Below are 14,433 nucleotides of genomic sequence, written 5' to 3' on the forward strand. Positions count from 1 at the left end.
CTCGAGGTATCAAAAAGTCTCCGGCGGGCGGTTCAATATGTTCTGTTGCACTTTGCTGTAGCCCTTTTCAGGAGGGAGGGTGTGCTTTTACAAGAGTTTCGAATTCGATTCCCTTGGTTAGCTGAGCTGTACTTGGTAGATACTGGGAATCCCCTTGGCTCACATCAGGCGAGTCCTTTCACCCGCAGGGTATGACGATACGAATGCCAGCTCTCTTTGCCCTAGGTGCGGAGCGACTACGAGGAATTTGACAATCTTTGCCTTCAGTGCCCTCTCGCTGACCTCACAACCCGAACACTGCCAAACAACCCGAATACCGCCACCTCCCCGAAGGAAGGAAGGCTCTGCCCGGGAACTGGGTCCCACTTGCAGAGCGTCTTCCGGGTCACTGCCGTCGACCTCTTCGCCTCTCCCCGCCCCCCCCCCAAGCCCACAGCTCTCCGCACTCGCTCAGCCCTCCAAGCTGCTGCACCCGACCCCCTGCGGAGCAGCCTCCCGGCACCCGGCACCCAAAGGCCAGGCTTGCCCTCCCGCTGGGACTGTCGCCTTTCCCACTTCCTTCAGTGGCTGCAAAGGCATGGCCCTCTACGGCGGCGAGGTGGCCTGCCAGAGGCCAGGCCAGGGAAAACAATCTAAAAATCGTTATCAGTGCATAACGCTGCTTGAGTTATTCCAAGTCCCCGCAGTTCCACACGCTTATTCAGACCGGGGGGCCCGGGTCCATTGGGCCGGCAGTGCTTCCCGGGGAAGGGTGCCTGTAATGTCGCTGGACCTTCAGGCACCTCCAGTGTGACCGGGCAAGCCCATCGGCCCCAGCCGTAGGGGGCGCAGTATGGCGGGCTGGGGGCTGGGGAGAGCGCCCTGGAGAAAATTTTAAATCTCAAGGCAGCATTCAGCTGTTTCTCCCTCCACCCCCCCCCCCGGCTTTTCTCTTTTTCTTTTTCTCTTTTTCATTTTCTTTCAAGAGAGTGGAGAGCCGTGGAATTCGATGGGCGGAATTTCTGTGTTCCCTTCGCCTGTCTTGTCTGCCGTCATTTTTTTCATGTCACTAAACCTGGGTCGCACACTTACTATGGGCTACGTTGTGCGCCCGGCGCGAGAGGAGACCCGCTCTTTTGCGTCCCGCAGCCGAGAGCGGCGGCGGCCCGGGAGAGCCCAGGGAAGGCTGCGGACCGCGGCGCGCCCTGGCCGCCGGGGGCCACGCTCGTTCCCCTGCGCGCGCGCTTTCCCGCCGCCGCGCCAAGCCGCGCGGCCCGAGCTGCCTAGCCGCAGAAGCGCCCGCGTGCCGGGAGGCCCGGCGCCGCCGTCCGAGTGGCGGACGAGCGAGGCTCCGGGGCCGCTGCTCGCGACGGAGAGCCGAGCGGAGGACGCGCGGCCCGGGAACGGCGAGCGTTCCGCCGCCTGCCAGGTATGGAGGCCGCCGAGTCTCGGGCCGCCCCGTTTGCGCGCGGGCCGGCGGCCAGAGAGTGCGACAGGGCGAGGTTTGCTGGGAGGCCCGGCCGCGCTGGCGTTTGGGCGCCTAGGTTGCAGTCACCCCGATTCCATTTCTCCGGAAAGCGTCGCCGGGTTACGACCCGGAGGCTCGGCTAATGTTATGTTTGTGTAATTAGCACCGTCTCCCCTTGTTTGTGAACATCTTTCCTCCCCCAGCCCAGCCCAGCCCAGCTCGCATTTGAAAAAGCAACGGGCAGAACGTCCCAATAACCCTTACTAATGGGAAGAAAACTGCCCCTTTTGTGGAATGGTTTCTTTACAAAGCCAACAACCAACCTTATTTTCTAGTTCCAGTGGCTATCCCTTTATGAGTTATATTATTAAAGAAATCCGACACTAATTGTGCCGATTTAACTTGTTAATTAGTGGCAAATAAACTATTCATTAGTGGTAAAATAAAATAAAACCCATGTGCCTAGATATCATTCCACATTCACATATTGTAGTGTCTGCATAGCATAGGCATACTAAATTAAGTTCCTAAAAGGTTTCTCCTCAGGATAAATAATTAAAATATATTCTACTTTAATTGACATTATAGAGGACATAAATGAGCTTTTCCTTTTAGAAAGAAATAGCCATTTCTAAATAAAGCTTGCAGTCTGGAGAATGGAGGCTTCAGCCAAATGAATAGTCATTACTACCTTTTCAACGACGTGGGCCTTTTGATCAGAAAAGAAATTAGCTCTAAAAAACAGACAATGGAAGCCTGCCCTGCAATAGGAAGAAAATTAGACGGCCAAGGCTCTTCACAACACCTATTTCTATAAACCATAGAGCTCCTTGCTTTTCAATTACAGCTGTTCATTTCATATAAGGAAAGGGGAAAAACAGGCCTCTAATGTAAACTCGATTTCACCATAAAGCCTTGCTCCTGGCACGCAGCCAGGCTGCCTACTTACTATTGTTTTTAGTCCTCTCATCAATTAGCTAATACTATATATTTTAAATGACTCTGAGGGTATTCACAGACTCCCACCCCCCTTCCCCACCCAGACAAAACCCAAGCTGGACTCCCATGAAAGGGCTACCATTCGGTGCACAGACACTTAAATGCATAAAGTTTAATGTTTTTATTGTTCCCCAAAGAAAAACCATATTGAAAACCCTGCTTTTTTTTTTTTTCCTATATTTCTTAGTCCATTATTGAAAGACCCAGACAAGGTGATGACAGGGGAGGGACATAAATGAGCAGCTTTCAGTATTGTTTCTAATTGTTCATAGAGCTAAATCCATCTCCAGATAATTTTTCTGTGCCCTTTAGACCATAATTTGGTTTACACATCTTTGTGTTTTTAAAATATGCATTTTGAAATTTGCTAACCCCATCGGTTTCGTGTCATTAGATATAATTTCATTTAAAAAAATTACTAAGTCTTTACCATTTGGGTGAAATTATCTAGCCTGCAAGAAGAAAAAAAAAAAATCCCGTTTTTTAGGGTGTGCTACAAAATAAAACCTTCGACATACATAAACCAATAATATGAGAAAAATATTCGGTAATAATACCCTAGAGTTTTCATAAGGCTTTAGATGCATGTTCTAGAAACATCAAAATAGAGTCATGGGTTGGGAAGGCTTTGCTTCCCTTGAAAGTAGAATACCTATTTATCGATCTGATCTTTATGAATCACTACGTAAATTCTCTGGAGAAGAACTAAATAATAGTGCAATCCTATAGGGTTGGTCTGGGAACTTACTGATTCGTTTTGTGTTAATAAAAGGACTTAAAATCATTTTAAAAATTCAGTTGAAGAGGATTGATTTGTTCACTATAAAATAAAGAAATATTTCTACATAACTATAAAATCATTTAAATAAAATAACACAACCATGGACTTGTCCATGAGGGGTGTCATTCCCTTTATCCTTTAAACAACCTAGAGATAGTCTGCCAACTTAGAAGGAAGGAATGGACAAGAGTAAAGCCACTAGGATGGTTATTCAAAGTATTTCCAAAGAGCAACTACCAAAAAATGGTTACCAAAATGGTTCTTATGCGCCTGTTTTCGGCATGCATTCCTCATTGATGATGCTCCCACTTGATGGTTTCCTACCATATTTTTGGTATCGAGTAAATTCATATGTTTGCTTTTGGCATTTGAGCATTTACTTCTTTGCTGCTTTGTTCAAATGGATGTCAGAATAGAGTTACCAAAAGCATTTTGCCAAGGAGCACAAAGTTGCCACGTTCGATTTCCTTGGCAGCCTGAAGAAGGGACTCTTTCTTGGCAATCAAGTCCCTTGATCCTCCCTACCCTTGGGTTCCTACAAAAGAGGATGCCGTCTTACCAGTATGCAAGTGTGAGACTGTTTCTCTTGTCTATTGCACGTGATGGTGCCTGTTTTCAGAAAGAATTCCGCAGGAGCTGGGCGGAAATCACCATCTTCCCAAGACAAGGTTTCATAGCCGAGGTCAGCAACGCGTGGTCACAGATCGTTAACTGAAAGTTGTGCGGACTGAGAGCTGCGTGATTATTCTGATGGGTCCGATTCCATGTGTTACAGCACTTGGCTTTCATTTTGGAAGGAGGATTCAGGTGTGTGATGTTGTGGGCAGTTGAGCTGAAATTTGGGGGAGTACCAAAACTACCAGCGGAGAGGCCTGAAGCTAACTTTAGCAGCTTTGGAAGGGGACAGTCTACTCAGAAGGGGAATACGTAGAAAGAAAGGTTTCTCAGGATGTTGACATGAAATGGAGTCTGGATGTTTATAGTACCTGTATGATTTGGGCAAGTTTTTTTTTGAGGGATAATTGACATATAACATTATATTAGTTTCAGTGTACAACATGATTTATTGATATTTGTATACATTGCAAAATGATCACCACAGTAAGTCTAGTTAACATCCATCACCATACATAGGTACGATTTTTTTTTCTTATGATGGAGACTTTTAAGATCTACTCTCTTAGCAACTTTCAAATATGCAATACAGTATTATTAACTATAGTGGGCAAGTTTATTATTCTCCCTGAACTTCAATTTTCTCATCTGAAAGAGGTGAGTAGTCAGGCCTTCTTCAGTGGGCTAGGGTGGAGATTCAGTGAGATAATACGGCCGAAGCACCTGGCATTCTGTTTAGCACAGAGCATGCTCAATTAAGAGTTATCTTGTTTTTCAACTGCGCTTTCTTATTCCCCTGAAATGGGATTGAAAATTCCTCTAGTGTGGGGGAGAGGGGACCATGGCACTTTTCTTACCCCTTACGTGGGTATGCACAGATGTTTCTGGAATGAATCATAGTCCTTGAGGAAGACCTCTTTGAATGAAAGGAAAAAAATGAACCAATTACTCCATGGTTCCAATCCTGCATCGCCATCTCCCACATTCGGCTCTATCACTTCAGATTGTTTCCGTCAGGGCTCTCCAGAGAGCACTCACTGACATGATGGGAGTTTTGGTTTGTGACAGAGGGGGCTCTTGTGTTTAATTTTGAGATAACATAAAGTATCCTTAATAATAGAGACATGCCTGCTGTTAAAAATATGCAATTAGTGTCATATGGGTCTTAAATCCTTTATTTTTGTCTAAAATGTAAGTTTTAATTTTTTTCTTTTAGAGCTCAATAGAAAGGTTATTCTTTCTACAGATTGCATCAGGAGTCGTGTGGAAGTAGGAGAGGAGTCTTGTTCAGATTTCATAGCTTTTATGTTTTCTCTGAGGTCTCAGAAATAGGCACAATTGACCATGCCAAGGAAAGAAAAGTAGTTCTAATCACCTGCAGAGATTAGAGTCTTATCATTCCTCACAGTGGCTTTTAAAAAGACTTAGAGAATTACAAAAACCATTTTTAAAATAAACAAATTGGGGAGACTTCAGATTAAGAGTAATTCTGTGGTTAGTCTGTGCCATTGCATTTGAAGAAAGAGATCTGGCATGAAACCTTGATTGACTCCTAGTTAAAACTCTTGCTGAAAGACTAGGTAGGGCTGTGATGGATAAAAAGGCAGCACAGAGGAAAGGTTAAGAGCTCAGACCTGGTTTGAATCCTGCCCCTGGCCTTTTCTAGAAATTACCTAACTTCTCTGAGCTTCAGTTTCATCTATAAAAATGGGAATTGATGATACTTACCCCTTAAGATGATTGTGAAAAATAAACGAGATTATGTAAATAAAGTACTGAACTCAGTGCCTGGTACACAGAGGACTCAGTAAATGTTAGGTTATCACCATCATCACCACCATCATCATCATCACAGCAACCTTGTGAGCTATGTAGCACAGATAGGGACAAACTTACCTATGTTTTAACAGATCAGGAAATAGGCTTAGAAGGATTAAGTGTCTTGTTCAAAATGGTGGAGCATATTATTGGCAAAATCAGGCATGGAAAGGACCCCTGCCGACTCCTTGTCCAGTTATCTTTCCACCAAACTATAGTTTGCTTGCACTTTGTCAGTAAGAGTATTTTTTTCATTAAATGCAGAGCCTAAAGTGCTGTTGATACTAGATCATATTAAGAAGCATATCATTATTTCTTCCTATATTTAAGTAGAGGCCCTAATGATGGCCACTTGTCTTAATGAACAGTGACAAATGGCAGAGGAAGAAGGACCCACCTTCCCTAGGTTGTTTCCCCAGAGGAGGGCTGGAGAGAGACGTCACCAGTTCTCAAACTACACTAATTAGAAATGTTAAAATTGATACTGAGGCAGATTCAGGATTAAATAAATAAACCAATATGCTAGTGTGAGCTTCTCAGACAATGCACACTAATCTCTCACGGTGATGCCTATTTCCCTTCATTCTTAGGAGTTGAAAGGATTCCATATTTTGTTCATCAGCCCTGCCAGGTAGGCCTTCCATAGCAAAGTCATAGCAAAGCAGTCCGATGACACAGTATCCAATTCACCAGCAGTGACCTCCCACTTTTCCCAGTGTTCAAGTTAATCTCTTGGTTTATGTCAAACCCACTCAAAGGTGGGTTTGCCAAAGGTTCCAGAAAGTTACAATGATAGTGGCCATTTACTGAAAGCTGCTACAGGTTGATAACTGTATGTGACCTTTACAGATGTTACGATATTCGTTTAATCGTAACAACCTGTTTAAAGTTAGGTTACACAGTGAGAAAACTTTGAGATTTGATCTATCTTGAAATGATGGGTTCTTCCCACCACACTGCCCTAGGAGGGCCTCATTCCCTTATTGAGTGATTTTAGACAAAGAACTTCCTCTCTCTGGATCTCATTTTCCCCATGTGAGGAATGAGGGCTTTGGACTAGATGCTTTCTAAGGGCCCTTTCCCTTGCAAGATTTTGAAGATTCTGAAAGTTCCCATGTGATGCTGTTTTTAATAGTAAGTAAACTGAAGTGGTCCTTGATTTTCTTCAGAAATGGCGGTTCTCTTAGATGCACCGCCCCTGGCAGCAAGCAGACCCTTGTAGAAGCAGAAGCAAGCCAAGGAAGCTAGATTCCAGATCTTTATCCACAGGAGAAGGCATCCCAGTCTGCTATGGGCTGGGGCTGGAGGACGCCTCTGCAGTTGTTACAGACTGAATGTTTGTATCCCTCTCAGATTCCTATGTTGAAGCCTAATCCCCAATGTGGTGGCATGTGGAGGTGGGGCCTTTGGGAGGTGATTAGGTTGTGATGATGGAGCCCTCGTGGGGATGGGATCTCGGACTTCCCAGCCTCCAGAACTGTGAGAAATAAACATCTGTTTTTTTAAGTCACCCAGTCTTTCATGGTATTTTGTTATGGCAGCCCAAGCTGACTAAGACAGGTTGGAAGAGTAGAGGGATCAAAAGGTGACCTAGAGCAAATCATCCATCGCTGGTTACCTGCTCCACAACTTCCAGGAGCTCTGTGTGGATCTCAGGAGGTGGAGGAAGCCACGGATCACAGGCCTGCCCCTTTCTCATCTCTTTAACCTCATCTTTCTTGACTCACCTCACCTTGCCTCTAATGCACTGCAAGGAATTGCTTCCCTAGTGTTCTTGACCGGCTTCTACTCTTTTGCTTCCATCTTTACAAATTTGCTTCTCTGCTTGGAACTCCTTCCTTAACCGCCCTCCCCTCCTCCTTCTGTTAAATGATTAAATGCTACTCAATCTTCAAGATTCAGCTCAGGTTGCCAATTTTCTATAACATCTTTCCTGATTCCCCCCCAACCCCATAGTCCAGGCTGGGTTGGGTGCCTTTCCATGATGCTCCCAAGACCACCCATGCGTTTATTCTCTCAGAGCTCTTGCCACACTGTTTAATCACCATCGGTTTATCTGTTCACCTCATCCCTTAAGCTCCTTGAGGGCAGGGACTTTCTTATTCCTTCCTGGTTTCTTTGGCACCCAGCACAGAGCCAGGGACATCGGGGGCACTAAGTCTGTGACAATAGGATGTGATTAGGACCATCCACGGTGGACACTGAAATGGGATTTCATTGAGCCAAAGAACATCTGGATTGTGCCCCCAGCGAGCTCTCAGCTCACTAGGAAGTAGCTGGTGTTCCAGGGAGCAGCTCTGGCATTGCTTGTGGGAAATTGCTGGGAAAGCATCAAGCAAGAGGGCATGTTCAGGAATGTAACACCGATTTTCCTCCCCCCACCCTTATGCAGAGGGTATCCTGACCATCCTCTTGATTTTATCCATGGAGGTGGTGGGGTGAGGGGACAGGGGCACATACATTCCATGCTCCCCTTGCTGACCTGTGTGCCCTGGCACTGGCCTGCATCTGTGTGGAGGAAGAAGTTCCTTTCCTCTGTTACAAAGGCATTCTTCACTCACTAAGCCCTGAACCTAAGAGCTGCTTGCACCCAAGGTGATGCCTTGTTCTAATTTGCACAGAGGAGTCCTGTGGTCTGATTGGCGGCCCTGATGTTTTGGGTCCCGGGATGAGCAGAACAGTGGATGCTAGTGTGCATTAGAGCTTCTCAAAGTGTCATCGTGGGTCTGTCCTCACACTTCCAGACCTAAAGATGTAGGAGTAGTCTTTGGGACCGTAGAGGAGAGGTGTGCTCTCTGCTGATAAGAGCAGGAATGTCAAAACTAGAGATTAGAAGTAGGAAGAGTGCCCGCAGTGATAGCCACAGGCTGAAGTATCTCTCTCCTCTAACTTCACACTAGTGCTGAGAGTCAGGAGTAAGCCATGATTAAATTGGAGTGAAGATATTCTGGGTTCAAGTTCCACTTAACGTGTCATTTAAATGATATGACTCTCAGTCGCACATCTGTAAAGCACAGCTGTGTGTGAAGGGGAGGGGCGTGGGGGCAGCCCTTTGCTTGAACGCTGTGGCTTCCCAAGGTAGAGGATCATGTTGAATAAATGCTTCTCAGTTTGTTATAAGCCTTTGATCAATCTCCGGAGTCTTTGAATAATTATCTTTGCTAATTTTGACTAGTTTAATAGATGCATCTCCAGGTGAGAGACTTCTCCAAGCCATTTCCCCAAGTTACTAAACCGCTTTGAAGAGTTTTTAGCAGGGGAGTGACATCTGGATTTGTGCATTGGAATGTCATTCTGGCTGTTGAATATATCTCCCAGGGAGATTTGTGAGTGTTAAGTACTTCTGAAAACCCCTGATATATGGTGGGTACTCAATAGATGTTTATTGTTTTGGTTGTTAAATTTTTTCTTATCAGCTCAAGTGCGACCTTAGAGGAATCATTTCCTTCCCCTGGGTGGGTCTCAGTTTCCTCAGCTGTGAAATGCAAGTTATCTATTTGTTTTGCTTGTTAGTTGTTCATTCATCCATTCATCGCATTCCCTGCTTCTTCCCTTTCTCTCAGTGACCAGATAACCTGGGTTCTCTTCCAGTCTATGTCGTTAGAGCTTTAATATCTTCTACCTGACATAATTTCCATTTGAGTTGGGGATTTCAATTAAAATTTTAAAACCCATGGTGGTGTTCTCTGAAAAGAGGCAGTTGTGGCAGTGGCCTCCAGGAAGAACTCTGTACACGAGAAAGCAGACACTATTTTAACAGGCTTTGTGGTTGCCTTTTGTCCTCATTTTGGTAAGTTACTCCTTACTTTTGAGGCCCCACAGGGCATTGAACAAAGGAGGGCATAGACAAAGTTCAGGTAGAGATTAGGCATGTTATCTGACATCAATATACTTTCATTTTGGCAGGAAGAAAATAATTACTTGCTCAGCCATTTACAGTTGTGTTAAGTCAAGAAGCTAGTCTGATGCTTAGTCTTGTTAAACGCTCATTTTTAAAAGATCAGTTACCCCGCCTTGGACAGTGTGGAAGAGACCGATGCTGCTCTCCAGGAACTCAGTCTATTAGAAGAGTAGCAGAAACAAAAGTCAGCCTCTCCTCAGGGCATTTATCAATACAAAGGTCTTGAGTGCTGTAGGAGTATAGGGGGGAGAGGGAGCCGTTTTGTCTGGGGTCTTTTAGTAGGATTCTTGGAGAAGGTGGGCTCTGGGTTGTGAGCTGTGCCTTGAAAGACACAGACGGCAAGGATCCTGATGAAGAAGCAACGAGCGCAAAGGCCCACAGGTAGGATAGTGCAAGGTGTGTTTGGGAAATGGTGAGATCCATGTGGCCTAGAGATGGAAGGAACCACAGTGTAAGGTGGGAGTTGGGGTTAACTTGGGGAGGACATTGAAAGCCAAGCTGAAGACTTTGACTTGATTCTTTGTGCAGTGAGGCACCAGCAGTCCCCCCACCCCCTGCCCACCTCAGGTAGCATTTACAGACAGTACCTCAATGATTTTTGAGCAGGAGTGTTATCATTATAATGATGTTCAAAATCAGTTATAAATTTGCAATGGAGAAACTGGGGCATTTTTCAATTTTTCTGAGCTATCATTCCAAGAAAGAAAATACCTTGGTAATCCTTAGTGCACAAGAGAAGCGGTATGGGGAAGCTGTGAGGTCCTGCCCTGGAAAGCCAGAGACCTGAGGCAAGTCACTTCCCTTCTGTGAGCCTTCATGAGCTCATCTGTGGAAGGGGGATGACCACGGCCTTCTCAGATGGTTATGTTAATCAAGTGATGTAATAGAGAAAATCTGTTTGTAAATTCTGAAATACTGTCTGTAAGTAAAGAACTGTTTTTATTTTTTTTTATTATTCTTTTTAATTAATTAATTTATTTATTTATGGCTGTGTTGGGTCTTCGTTTCTGTGCGAGGGCTTTCTCTAGTTGCGGCAAGTGGGGGCCAGTCTTCATCGCAGTGCGCGGGCCTCTCACTATCGCGGCCTCTTGTTGCAGAGCACAGGCTCCAGACGCGCAGCCTCAGTAGTTGTGGCTCACGGGCCTAGTCGCTCCACGGCACGTGGGATCTTCCAGGACCAGGGATTGAACCCGTGTCCCCTGCATCGGCAGGCAGACTCTCAGCCACTGTGCCACCAGGGAAGCCCGAAGAACTGTTTTTAAATTAAGAACTGAAAGTTTCAATGAAGGTGCATTCCAAAGGAGAGATTCCTGCAGGGGTTTCAGCTCATTTAGCCTAGGGCCAGTGGTGGGAGGAGTTCCCTCCCATTTAGCTTTCCTACCCTAGGCCACCAGGCCGCCTTACAGTTTTTTGTTTTAAATTTTGTATTCCCCCATAGTCGACCCAAATTTAAAATTTTTCTCCAGAGCAAGCGATTTTTGAGCCTAGTTGTGTGGACCCTGTAACCAATGAACTGTAGAGCCTTCATTCATTCATTCATTCATTCCACAAGTGTTATTACTTACTATATGCCAGACACTCTTCTAGGCACTTGGAATACATCAGGGAACAAACTCCAAACCCCTGCTCTTGTGGAGCTTACATATCCAGATTTGAGCCTGTCACTTACCTGTTTTGAATTATTCAGTGGCTCTCCAGTTCCTGTAGAGTAAAGCCAGTCTCTTGGATGTGGCACGTAAGGGTCTTCCTGATCTGGTCCCTGCCTGCCTCTCTCTTCCTTCCCTCCCAATTCTGTGACCAGATGTTTACATTTTAGCTCAGGCTTTACCTCCTCTGTCCCCTGCATCTCAGGCGTGGTTCTATGTTCCCGCCTTGGTGGATTTTGTATACAACATTGCTTTAATTATAGTTTCCTAATTGTTTGCTTGCTTTTCTCTCTCTGCACCATGTTCTGAGTTACCTGAGACAAGCATTATTCATTTTTGTATCCCAACTGTTTTCTTCCTGTGGTCACCACATCTGACCATGAGTAACTCACCCTTCTTGTCTCCCCTGACACATCCCGCTTCTCTTTGGCATGCGCCATTTATTTCTCCTCCCCTCGCATTCCTTTTCATTTCAGTTCACTTCCGATCATGCTATTTACCAGGCAGTGTGGTCGTTTTGGGAAATAGGAACATAAGGAAGATATGGTTGCTGTTTGGGGAGCTCACAGTCTAGTGGGGAGACTGCTGGGGACAGAAATTCTTGCCAGCGGTCTGTAGAGCATGCAGACCTTTTGGAGTGGCCTCGGGGGGGGGGGGGCGGTGCCTTTCCTCCTTCCCTGTCTTCAACTGGAGCAGCCCTGCCTGTCTCTTTTCTTCTCGGGATTCTGTAGCAGCTTTTGTTTGGGTGGGAGGCAAAGGGATTCCACTGGAAAAAAACAATTGTTTGGATACCGCTTTAAAGTAAGACATACTGTGTTACGTGCTATAAAAACAGTCGAAACAAAAGAAACACCCTGTCTTCTTGTTTGGCAAAAGTCGGTTTCTTTGCTAAGCCCCAGGCATTCTGTTTACACTTTCAAGGGAGTTTAGAGGCAGGTGAGTAGACGCCCTTCTACATGGTTCCCACCCTTCCCTACTTGCTGCCACCTCCCTTGCTGAGTGAATTCTCCCTTTTTCGCCAGTCTGTGATTCTGAGGTCTTCCAGCTTTGGGAGAGATAACAGTTTAGCTACCTCAAAGCATTAAGTTACCTGGAGAGGAGTTGCGCTGAGTCGCCTGTTTCCAGGACAGGGTTACTGGCCGTGATTTCTGTGCCAGGAGAGGGTGCCGTACTGACCTCAGTGAGGCCCTGACCACAGTGTCCTGCCATTGCCCGTTTTCCTTGTGTCAGCCATCCCCCCAGCAGAGGAGAACGTGAGCCCTTGAGGGCATGTGTCCTCAGTGCCTTGCAGTGGGCCCTGAGAGAACGGATGCTTATTTTAATTGAGATTTGAGGAAGCAAGGGAAGAAGTATAAGGAAGTTGTCATTTGACCCCCAAAGGGTTTTAGGGCGATACCTCAGGAAAAGTTGAATGTGGCCTTGGGGAAACTAGCATTTCCGGAGCACAAGCTCGAGTCTCTGTCCAAGGTACTTTCACTCGGGAGTTTATGTATCCACCCCCCCTCGCCCCCATACTGCGCCAGGAAGGCAGGTCACTGGAAGCGATGGTATTTTCAAGGCGATCGCCTTCCTAACATGCTAAGAGTCAGGATTCGTGTTTGAATCGACAGCCTTGTGCTGAGAAGGACAAATCTCTTCGACTTTGAAAACCACAATTTCATGCCACAGCAGAAGAAAATTTCATACTTCTGACTGATTGTTAGTGATATTTTAGTTTTTAACGTGCTGGATTATTCTGCTTTGGCCACCTTCTGGGTAAGTTTCGATTCTTTCCCCGAGGAAATCACTGTTTTATTTTCCCCCACTGCTCGGGGTAAGTCAGATTTTCCACCAACTTTCTACATGAGAGTTATGCAAAAATGCATACCCATCATCAGGAAAATGTCTTCATTAACACATAAACAATGGTTCGTTACCCACCAATGTGTTAATGTATGTTAAACCCATCTATTGGCATGCAAATTCTCGTTTGCTTACCCCGGGTTTTACCTGCCCCACTCACCTCTAAGCCCTCTGAGGAACCCTTTGAAAAAAATCTTCCTAGTTTTTTTGTCTGGTAGTTTCCCTAATGGACAGAATTCCAACAAGCAGTGGATCTGTAGGATGACTAAAGAGCTGAGGCTTTTGCCAAACTGAGAAGTGCTCGTTTACTACAGGAAAAGTCATTCAGCCTCTTTCCATAACATAGTTTGCAATTGTTATTAACTATGTTTATCCTCTGAGCACCCAGAGAGGTACTAGGAAAATCACAAAAGATACACTTTAGACATCTAAATAATCTTGTCTGCCTTAATAGTTAATGCACATGCCGGTGAGGACCAAAAGGTAGTGATATATCACCATTATGGTCATTCATTCTCATTTCATGTATTATCGAATTGGGCAAGGGGCCAGCTCAGACAAGATGTGCATTTGAACATCTGGCTGTTTGTCAAACGGGCCACTGAATCTACCCACTACTGTAGCTGTGGGGTAGGAAAAACTCTATTTAAGACATGCTGTCACTTTACCAGAAATTGACTTGTCTGGACAAGACTGTTTGCTTTTATTGTCCTCAAATTAAACTACTCTCTGTCTGACTCTTCAAGTTGTCTTCAGTGTGTGATTAAACACTGGGAGGATTGTCAATATCACTCAACTTCTAAGTCATTAAACATCCTAATCCTTCACATTCCTGGCGGCTGAGGCCATTTTCTTTCCGTTTTCTCTCCAGCAGTTGCCTGGTTGCGTCAGTTGCCAGGAGGGTTAGAGCCTTTACTTCGGCGTTTGCAGTCTGGTGACATCCTCCGTGAGGGAGCTGGGGAGCTTGACTAGAGGTTTACAACTCACTAATGACTCAGTGAAAAACAAGCAGAGGTGCATACATTCCGAAGCAGATGCAAAGCCACGTGCGTAGCTGCTTCAGAACAACTCCAGTTTACCCCAGTGTGCTCGTGCCTGCTTCCCTCAAATATGCAGACGCTAGAAAAACTTCCCTCATCTTTGGTCGAGATCCCAGTTGTTGAAATTGGGGAAATTAATGTATTCTCTTGAGCCCAAACACCTGTTCATCCTGTATCCCCGACCACGAATAATCAGTTCTTCTCATGATTATGATAGGCCTGTTGAGAAAATTGCCCGTCTTCTTCTTATAATTTTTATGCATACTCAGAATGAATATTTAAACTGTGATTTGTCAAGAGCTATGTCCAGTTCTTAGGTTTGCACAATGGTATGAGAGTAGGGC

The 14,433-nt window shown here is 45.4% G+C and overlaps 1 protein-coding gene across 5 annotated transcripts in view; it reads left to right on the forward strand.

Moving 5' to 3' along the window:
- Window positions 1-379: 379 nt before the first annotated feature.
- LOC307180753 (uncharacterized protein) overlaps window positions 380-14,433 on the forward strand; it is a 165,178-nt gene continuing 151,124 nt past the window's right edge. For all 5 annotated transcript variants that reach the window (XR_013825773.1, XR_013825774.1, XR_013825775.1 and 2 more), the window contains exon 1: window positions 380-1,408. Coding sequence is in view for 1 of the 5 variants with exons in the window: in XM_079911149.1 (XP_079767275.1) it covers window positions 989-1,408 (420 nt within the window). In the remaining 4 variants the exon portion in view is untranslated. The remainder of the gene's footprint in view (window positions 1,409-14,433) is intronic.

The sequence above is a fragment of the Stenella coeruleoalba genome, assembly GCF_951394435.1.
Source record: "Stenella coeruleoalba genome assembly, chromosome: X".
Lineage (NCBI taxonomy): Eukaryota > Metazoa > Chordata > Mammalia > Artiodactyla > Delphinidae > Stenella > Stenella coeruleoalba.